This window comes from Ranitomeya imitator, unplaced genomic scaffold (assembly GCF_032444005.1).
Source record: "Ranitomeya imitator isolate aRanImi1 unplaced genomic scaffold, aRanImi1.pri SCAFFOLD_290, whole genome shotgun sequence".
In the NCBI taxonomy this organism is placed as follows: domain Eukaryota; kingdom Metazoa; phylum Chordata; class Amphibia; order Anura; family Dendrobatidae; genus Ranitomeya; species Ranitomeya imitator.
Window position 1 is genome coordinate 173,541 of NW_027194165.1, and position 12,465 is coordinate 186,005.

General features: G+C 42.1%; 1 protein-coding gene across 1 annotated transcript; it reads right to left on the minus strand.

Moving 5' to 3' along the window:
* Positions 1–283: 283 nt before the first annotated feature.
* On the minus strand, positions 284–2,221 carry LOC138654791 (general transcription factor II-I repeat domain-containing protein 2-like). Its single transcript, XM_069743513.1, has one exon. The coding sequence runs from the start codon at positions 2,219–2,221 to the stop codon at positions 284–286; it is 1,938 nt and encodes a 645-aa protein (XP_069599614.1).
* Positions 2,222–12,465: the final 10,244 nt, after the last annotated feature.

Sequence of the window (12,465 nt, forward strand, 5' to 3'; positions counted from 1 at the left end):
AGTGGCCCTTTTAAAAGTGTTGGTCTTACAGAAAATGAACAAAAAAGAGAGGCTCAGACCCATAGGGAACTAAAGCATTTACTACTTAAAGTGGTACATACAAGCAGGCACACCCAGCGTAATAAATAATTTAACTTTATTAAATAGTCTCACTGTACATAAAGTGCACACATTGACTTGTATTTAATTTTAAAGAACAACAAATCTCCGAACTCTTTTTTTTATAACATAATAACGTTTTAATGCTGTTGCTAACCAACGATGAATAGAATACTTCCTACCATTAATGTGACTTCTGGTGCTGCATGGATTTGCTGATGGCTTTGTAATCTGGTTCATACGTGGTGAGGTTTAGCTTCATGCAGGCGTTGAGACTTCCATCCGTTAAACGTGAACGTATGTTAGTCTTGATGTGCTTTAGATGTGAGAAAGACTGCTCGCATGCATAGGTAGAGCCAAACATTGTCAGTACAGCAATACCCACACACTGCAGTGTTTGGTATGTGACAGGAAGTGCATTCCAAGTTTTGACAATCAGCTGGTCTGCATGTTGGAGTTGTTTCATTTCTCTCCACTTGTGTTTGCTTGCCAACTCTGCTTGCTGTCGTGCAAGTTTTTCCAAATCTTCATTAAGTGATTTAAACTTATTCACCCACATGTCTGAAGCCTTCAGGTCAGCAGCTTGTAGCTCAAAATCTCTGATGGAGACACCAGGGATATAACTCAGGTCAGTGCTGTCCAGTGCACACTCATGTGGATGAGTGATGAACTTAAAAAGACGAGTGTGCTCACGAAATTCTCCAAAGCGCGCTTTGAATGATTGCAGGAGATTGGATGTAAAGCCTGCTAGCTGCTGAATATCAAGATGTTGTGCAGGGTCATTTGCTGTGCATGCATCTTTAAACTCTCCCAGTTTTTCAAAGTGTATTAAACGACCTGTTTCAATGTCTGCGATAAACAGTTCCAGCTTATTTTCAAATGCAAACACAGCTTGTTGAAGCGATAAAACTGTATTACCAACGCCTTGCATTTTCACATTGAGCTGGTTCAGATGTTCAGTCATATCTACAAGATAGAAGAACTTCAGGAGCCACTCAGTGTTGGACAACTCAGGATGGTCAACGTTTTTCATTTCAAGAAAAGTTCGTATTTCACTCAGACAAGCTGCGAAACGGCTGAGCACCTTCCCTCTTGACAGCCAGCGCACGTTGCTGTGCAGAAGCAGACCAGGATAATTATTCCCAACTTCATCCAGGAGTGTTTTAAACTGGCGATCATTTAAAGCACGGGCAACAATAAAGTTGACCACCTGAATGACAAGTGACATCACCTCACCAAGCTGCTCACCAAACATCTGAGCACAAAGTGCCTCCTGATGTAGGATGCAGTGAAAACTAAGGATAGGTCTTTTTTCATGTTCACGAAGAAGCGCTACAAATCCTTTGTTTTTTCCTACCATGCTTGGAGCACCATCAGTACACACTGAAATAAGTTTATGCATTGGTAGATTTTTTTCTTTAGTGAACTCAGTGAATGACTTGAACAAATCATCCCCTCTTGTTGTCCCTTTCAGAGGCAAAACAGCAAGACTTTCCTCATGTAACGTGTCACCGACAGCATACCTTGCAATGATGCTGAACTGAGATATATGGCTTACGTCAGTTGATTTATCCAAAGCAAGAGAAAAGAACAGAGCTGTATTTATGTCCTTCACTTGGGATGCCTCAATCTGATTTGCCATCATGATGGCACGGTCATGAACTGTTCTTGCTGACAGAGGCATGTCTTTTATCCGTTTGATAATCTTGGCTTTATCCGGAAAATCATCAAAAAGTTCATTGGCAACATCAAGCATAAATGTTTTGGCATACTCCCCATCTGTGAATGGTTTTCCGTTTCTGACAATTGCCAAAGCACCAACAAAGCTAGCCGAATTTAAGTCACCTTGTTGGGTCCAAACTCGAAGTTGCTGCTGACTAGCTTGCACTTTGCACAGCAGCTCTTGACAGGCTTTCTTCCTGCTGTCCCCTTCAGGATATTTCGATGCAAATGAAGCATGGCGTGTGTCAAAGTGGCGCTTTATATTTGACCGCTTCATAGATGCAATTTTATCATTGCATATAAGACAAACTGGTGAACCTGCTCTCTTCACAAAGGCAAATTCGTCTGTCCACTCCTGCTGAAAAGTACGATACTCCTCATCCTTCTTTCTTTTAGCCATCTTCTTCAATAAAGGGCAGTACTGTGGGGTGAAAAGAAGGCTCTGAGTCATTATTTCTTTAATTTGTGGATTTGTCTGCAAGCAGGGCCAACTCCAGGTTTCTTTTGGTCCTTGTGCTATAGAACTTTAGAAGACCTCTAGAAGAGCTGTCTTCTTTTCGTCACGGGTTAGTCGGGTGCACAGTGGTCTATACAGCACAGCCCGCACAGTGGTCTATACAGCACAGACCGCACAGCGGTATATCCAGCACAGCCCGCACAGTGGTCTATACAGCACAGCCCGCACAGTGGTCTATCCAGCACAGCCCACACAGTGGTCTATACAGCACAGCCGGATGGATAGACCACTGTGCGGGCTGTGCGGTATATACATACCACTGTGCGGGCTGTAAAATAAAGAGGAGAAATCACGCTGCAGCTGATCACAGCTATGGGCCCCAGGGGCCCGAGCTCCTGCTGCACTGTGCCCCCGTACCTGTCCCTGGTGGTCGATGTAGTAGAAGTACTCCTTGGTTTAGGGGTCGGGGTTCTGGCCCTGGACATAATGAAGGCTCCTGCGGGGGCCCCTGAGGGCCGGGGACAGGCGGCAGAGTCGGAGCCGCAGTGCGTGACAGGACATGGCTAGGACGGCCGCGGGTCACTATGGAAACAGGTGCTGCCGCTTCCGGGCACCGCCGGAAACATGGGAACTGAAGAAAGCATCCGCACGCGATGCTTGTGTAGTGGGCATGTCAGGGGCGTGGCGGCGGATACAGAGAGCCACCCCCTGCTATGGATGGGAGGAGCCGCTCTGCAGCGTCACTGAGCCTGCGCACTGCTGCTTATCTATAGATAGAAGTAAGTGACGGAAGTGTCCGGGAGCAGGAGGCGGACATAGTGCGGTGACCAGGGGCGTCTGACTTGCCGGCCCTGGGCCCCTTGTCTGCGAGCCAGATACGGCCATCAAAAGAGCCATATCTGGCTCGCGAGCCATAGGTTCCCGACCCCTGCCCTACACTCTATACCCTACACTCTACACTCTATACCCTACACTATACACTCTATACCCTACACTCTATACCATACAATCTACACTCTATACCCTACACTCTATACCCTACACTCTACACTCTATACCCTACACACTATACCCTACTTTCTACACTCTATACCCTACACTCTACACTCTATACCCTACACTCTATACCCTACAATCTATACCATACACTCTATACCATACACTCTATACCCTACACTCTATACCCTACACTCTATACCCTACACTCTACACACTATACCCTACACTCTATACCCTACACTCTATACCCTGCAATCTATACCATACACTCTATACCCTACACTCTATACCATACACTCTATACCCTACACTCTATACCCTACACTCTATACCCTACACTCTACACACTATACCCTACACTCTACACCCTACACTCTATACCATACACTCTATTCCATACACTCTATACCCTACACTCTATACCCTACACTCTACACTCTAAAATCTATACCCTACTCTCTACACTCTATACCTTACACTCTATACCAAACACTCTATACCCTACACTATATACCATACACTCTATATCATACACTCTATACCGTACACTCTATACCATACACACTATACCCTACACTCTATACCCTACACTCTACACTCTGTACCCTACACTCTATACTATACACTCTACACCCTACACTCTATACCATACACTCTATATCCTACACTCTACACCATACACTCTATACTGTACACTCTATACCATACACTCTACACCCTACCCTCTATATCATGCACTCTATACCCTACACTCTACACTCTATACCCTACAATCTATACCCTACACCATACGCTCTATACCCTACACTCTATACCCTACACTCTACACTCTATACCGTACACTATATTCCATACACTCTATTCCATACACTCTATACCCTGCACTCTATACCCTACACTATACACTCTATACCCTACACTCTACACCATACACTCTATACCCTACACTCTACACTCTATTCCCTACACTCTATACCATACATTCTATACCCTACACTCTATACCCTACACTCTATACCCTACACTCTATACTCTACACTCTATACCCTACACTCTATACCATACACTCTACACCATACAATCTACACTCTATTCCCTACACTCTATACCATACGCTATATACCCTACACTCTATACCCTACACTCTATACCCTACACTATACACTCTATACCCTACACTCTACACTCTATACCATACACTCTATACCCTAAACTCTATACCCTACACTCTACACTCTATACCCTACACTCTATACCCTACACTCTATACCCTATACTCTATACCCTACACCCTATACCATACACTCTATACCCTACACTCTACACTCTATACCCTACACTCTATACCCTACACTCTAAACCCTACACTCTATACCCTACACTCTACACTCTATACCCTACACACTATACCCTACTTTCTACACTCTATACCCTACACTCCACACTCTATACCCTACACTCTATACCCTACAATCTATACCATACACTCTATACCATACACTCTATACCCTACACTCTGTACCCTACACTCTACACTCTATACCCTACACTCTATACCCTACACTCTATACCCTGCAATCTATACTATACACTCTATACCCTACACTCTATATCATACACTCTATACCCTACACTCTACACTCTATACCCCACACTCTACACTCTATACCCTACACTCTACACTCTATACTATACACTCTACACCCTACACTCTATACCATACACTCTATACCCTACACTCTACACACTATACCCTACACTCTACACCCTACACTCTATACCCTACACATTATACCATACACTCTATACCCTACACTCTACACTCTATACCCTACACCCTACACTCTATACCCTACACTTTATACCCTACACTCTACACTCTATACCCTACACTCTATACCATACACTCTACACCCTACACTCTATACCATACACTCTATACCCTACACTCTACACTCTATACCCTACACCCTACACTCTATACCCTACACTTTATACCCTACACTCTACACTCTATACCCTACACTCTATACCCTACACTCTACACTCTATACCCTACACTCTATACCCTACACTCTATACCCTACACTATATACCCTACACTCTATACCCTACACTCTACACTCTATATCCTACACTCTACACTCTATACCCTACACTCTATAACATACACTCTAAACCCTACACTCTATACCCTACACTCTAGACTTTATACCCTACACTCTATACCCTACACTCTATACCCTACACTCTATACCCTACACTCTACACTCTATACCCTAGACTCTATAACATACACTCTATACCCTACACTCTATACCTTACACTCTATACCCTACACTCTCCACTCTACACCCTACACTCTACACTCTATACCCTACACTCTATACCCTACACTCTACACTTTATACCCTACACTCTATACCCTACACTCTATACCCTACACTCTATACCCTACACTCTACACTCTATAACCTACACTCTATACCCTACACTATATACTCTATACCCTACACTCTATACCCGACACTCTATACCCTACAATCTATACCCTACACTCTATACCCTACACTCTATACCCTAAACTCTACACTCTATAACCTACACTCTATACCCTACACTATATACTCTATACCCTACACTCTATACCCGACACTCTATACCCTACAATCTATACCCTACACTCTATACCCTACACTCTATACCCTACACTCTATATCCCAACACTCTATACCCTACACTCTATACCCTACACTCTACACTATATACCCTACACTATACACTCTATACCCTACACTCTATACCATACAATCTACACTCTCTACCCTACACTCTATACCCTACACTCTACACTCTATACCCTACACACTATACCCTACTTTCTACACTCTATACCCTACACTCTACACTCTATACCATACACTCTATACCCTACACTCTATACCCTACACACTATACCCTACTTTCTACACTCTATACCCTACACTCTATACCCTACACTCTACACTCTATACCTACACTCTATAACATACACTCTATACCCTACACTCTATACCTTACACTCTATACCCTACACTCTACACTCTACACTCTATACCCTACACTCTATACCCTACACTCTACACTTTATACCCTACACTCTATACCCTACACTCTATACCCTACACTCTATACCCTACACTCTACACTTTATACCCTACACTCTATACCCTACACTCTATACCCTACACTATATACTCTATACCCTACACTCTATACCCTACACTCTTTACCCTACAATCTATACCCTACACTCTATACCCGACACTCTATACCCTAAACTCTATATCCCAACACTCTATACCCTACACTCTATACCCTACACTCTACACTCTATACCCTACACTATACACTCTATACCCTACACTCTATACCATACAATCTACACTCTATACCCTACACTCTATACCCTACTCTCTACACTCTATACCCTACACACTATACCCTACTTTCTACACTCTATACCCTACACTCTACACTCTATACCCTACACTCTATACCCTACACTCTATACCCTACACTATATACCCTACACTCTATACCCTACACTCTACACTCTATACCCTACACTCTATAACATACACTCTAAACCGTACACTCTATACTCTACACTCTACACTTTATACCCTACACTCTATACCCTACACTCTATACCCTACACTCTATACCCTACACTCTATAACATACACTCTATACCCAACACTCTATACCTTACACTCTATACCCTACACTCTACACTCTACACCCTACACTCTACACTCTATACCCTACACTCTATACCCTACACTCTATACCCTACACTCTATAACCTACACTCTACACTTTATACCCTACACTCTATACCCTACACTCTATACCCTACACTCTATACCCTACACTCTACACTCTATACCCTACACTCTATACCCTACACTATATACTCTATACCCTACACTCTATACCCTACACTCTATACCCTACAATCTATACCCTACACTCTATACCCTACACTCTATATCCCAACACTCTATACCCTACACTCCATACCCTACACTCTACACTCTATACCCTACACTATACACTCTATACCCTACACTCTATACCATACAATCTACACTCTATACCCTACACTCTATACCCTACACTCTACACTCTATACCCTACACACTATACCCTACTTTCTACACTCTATACCCTACACTCTACACTCTATACCCTACACTCTATACCCTACAATCTATACCATACACTCTATACCATACACTCTATACCCTACACTCTATACCCTACACTCTATACCCTACACTCTACACACTATACCCTACACTCTATACCCTACACTCTATACCCTGCAATCTATACCATACACTCTATACCCTACACTCTATACCATACACTCTATACCCTACACTCTATACCCTACACTCTATACCCTACACTCTACACACTATACCCTACACTCTACACCCTACACTCTATACCATACACTCTATTCCATACACTCTATACCCTACACTCTATACCCTACACTCTACACTCTAAAATCTATACCCTACTCTCTACACTCTATACCTTACACTCTATACCAAACACTCTATACCCTACACTATATACCATACACTATATATCATACACTCTATACCGTACACTCTATACCATACACACTACACCCTACACTCTATACCATAAACTCTATATCCTACACTCTACACTCTATACCATACACTCTATACTGTACACTCTATACCATACACTCTACACCCTACCCTCTATATCATGCACTCTATACCCTACACTCTACACTCTATACCCTACACTCTATACCCTACAATCTATACCCTACACCATACGCTCTATACCCTACACTCTATACCCTACACTCTACACCGTACACTATATTCCATACACTCTATTCCATACACTCTATACCCTGCACTCTATACCCTACACTATACACTCTATACCCTACACTCTACACCATACACTCTATACCCTACCCTCTACACTCTATTCCCTACACTCTATACCATACATTCTATACCCTACACTCTATACCCTACACTCTATACCCTACACTCTATACTCTACACTCTATACCCTACACTCTATACCATACACTCTACACCATACAATCTACACTCTATTCCCTACACTCTATACCATACACTATACACTCTATACCCTACACTCTACACTCTATACCATACACTCTATACCCTAAACTCTATACCCTACACTCTACACTCTATACCCTACACTCTATACCCTACACTCTATACCCTACACTCTATACCCTACACCCTATACCATACACTCTATACCCTACACTCTACACTCTATACCCTACACTCTATACCCTAAACTCTAAACCCTACACTCTATACCCTACACTCTACACTCTATACCCTACACACTATACCCTACTTTCTACACTCTATACCCTACACTCTACACTCTATACCCTACACTCTATACCCTACAATCTATACCATACACTCTATACCATACACTCTATACCCTACACTCTGTACCCTACACTCTACACTCTATACCCTACACTCTATACCCTACACTCTATACCCTGCAATCTATACTATACACTCTATATCATACACTCTATACCCTACACTCTACACTCTATACCTCACACTCTACACTCTATACCCTACACTCTACACACTATACCCTACACTCTATACCCTACACTCTATACCCTACACTCTATACCCTACACTCTATACCCTACACTCTACACCCTACACTCTATACCCTACACATTATACCATACACTCTATACCCTACACTCTACACTCTATACCCTACACCCTACACTCTATACCCTACACTTTATACCCTACACTCTACACTCTATACCCTACACTCTATACCATACACTCTACACCCTACACTCTATACCATACACTCTATACCCTACACTCTACACTCTATACCCTACACTCTATACCCTACACTCTACACTCTATACCCTACACTCTATACCCTACACTCTATACCCTACACTATATACCCTACACTCTATACTCTACACTCTACACTCTATATCCTACACTCTACACTCTATACCCTACACTCTATAACATACACTCTAAACCCTACACTCTATACCCTACACTCTAGACTTTATACCCTACACTCTATACCCTACACTCTATACCCTACACTCTATACCCTACACTCTACACTCTATACCCTAGACTCTATAACATACACTCTATACCCTACACTCTATACCTTACACTCTATACCCTACACTCTCCACTCTACACCCTACACTCTACACTCTATACCCTACACTCTATACCCTACACTCTACACTTTATACCCTACACTCTATACCCTACACTCTATACCCTACACTCTATACCCTACACTCTACACTCTATAACCTACACTCTATACCCTACACTATATACTCTATACCCTACACTCTATACCCTACACTCTATACCCTACAATCTATACCCTACACTCTATACCCTACACACTATACCCTACTTTCTACACTCTATACCCTACACTCTACACTCTATACCATACACTCTATACCCTACACTCTATACCCTACACAGTATACCCTACTTTCTACACTCTATACCCTACACTCTGTACCCTACACTCTACACTCTATACCTACACTCTATAACATACACTCTATACCCTACACTCTATACCTTACACTCTATACCCTACACTCTCCACTCTACACCCTACACTCTACACTCTATACCCTACACTCTATACCCTACACTCTACACTTTATACCCTACACTCTATACCCTACACTCTATACCCTACACTCTATACCCTACACTCTACACTCTATACCCTACACTCTATACCCTACACTATATACTCTATACCCTACACTCTATACCCTACACTCTTTACCCTACAATCTATACCCTACACTCTATACCCGACACTCTATACCCTACACTCTATATCCCAACACTCTATACCCTACACTCTATACCCTACACTCTACACTCTATACCCTACACTATACACTCTATACCCTACACTCTATACCATACAATCTACACTCTATACCCTACACTCTATACCCTACACTCTACACTCTATACCCTACACACTATACCCTACTTTCTACACTCTATACCCTACAATCTACACTCTATACCCTACACTCTATACCCTACACTCTATACCCTACACTCTATACCCTACACTCTACACTCTATACCCTACACTCTATAACATACACTCTAAACCCTACACTCTATACCCTACACTCTACACTTTATACCCTACACTCTATACCCTACACTCTATACCCTACACTCTATACCCTACACTGTATACCCTACACTCTATAACATACACTCTATACCCAACACTCTATACCTTACACTCTATACCCTACACTCTACACTCTACACCCTACTCTCTACACTCTATACCCTACACTCTATACCCTACACTCTATACCCTACACTCTATAACCTACACTCTACACTTTATACCCTACACTCTATACCCTACACTCTATACCCTACACTCTATACCCTACACTCTACACTCTATACCCTACACTCTATACCCTACACTATATACTCTATACCCTACACTCTATACCCTACACTCTATACCCTACAATCTATACCCTACACTCTATACCCTACACTCTATACCCTACACTCTATATCCCAACACTCTATACCCTACACTCTATACCCTACACTCTACACTCTATACCCTACACTATACACTCTATACCCTACACTCTATACCATACAATCTACACTCTATACCCTACACTCTATACCCTACACACTATACCCTACTTTCTACACTCTATACCCTACACTCTACACTCTATACCCTACACTCTATACCCTACAATCTATACCATACACTCTATACCATACACTCTATACCCTACACTCTATACCCTACACTCTATACCCTACACTCTACACACTATACCCTACACTCTATACCCTACACTCTATACCCTGCAATCTATACCATACACTCTATACCCTACACTCTATACCATACACTCTATACCCTACACTCTATACCCTACACTCTATACCCTACACTCTACACACCATACCCTACACTCTACACCCTACACTCTATACCATACACTCTATTCCATACACTCTATACCCTACACTCTATACCCTACACTCTACACTCTAAAATCTATACCCTACTCTCTACACTCTATACCTTACACTCTATACCAAACACTCTATACCCTACACTATATACCATACACTATATATCATACACTCTATACCGTACACTCTATACCATACACTCTACACTCTGTACCCTACACTCTATACTATACACTCTACACCCTACACTCTATACCATAAACTCTATATCCTACAATCTACACTCTATACCATACACTCTACACCCTACCCTCTATATCATGCACTCTATACCCTACACTCTATACCCTACACTCTATACCCTACAATCTATACCCTACACCATACGCTCTATACCCTACACTCTATACCCTACACTCTACACTCTATACCGTACACTATATTCCATACACTCTATTCCATACACTTTATACCCTGCACTCTATACCCTACACTATACACTCTATACCCTACAGTCTACACCATACACTCTATACCCTACACTCTATACTCTATTCCCTACACTCTATACCATACATTCTATACCCTACACTCTATACTCTACACTCTATACCCTACACTCTATACCATACACTCTATACCCTACACTCTACACTCTATTCCCTACACTCTATACCATACGCTATATACCCTACACTCTATACCCTACACTCTATACCCTACACTATACACTCTATACCCTACACTCTACACTCTATACCATACACTCTATACCCTAAACTCTATACCCTACACTCTATACCCTACACCCTATACCATACACTCTATACCCTACACTCTACACTCTATACCCTACACTCTATACCCTACACTCTAAACCCTACACTCTATACCCTACACTCTACACTCTATACCCTACACACTATACCCTACTTTCTACACTCTATACCCTACACTCTACACTCTATACCCTACACTCTATACCCTACAATCTATACCATACACTCTATACCATACACTCTATACCCTACACTCTGTACCCTACACTCTACACTCTAT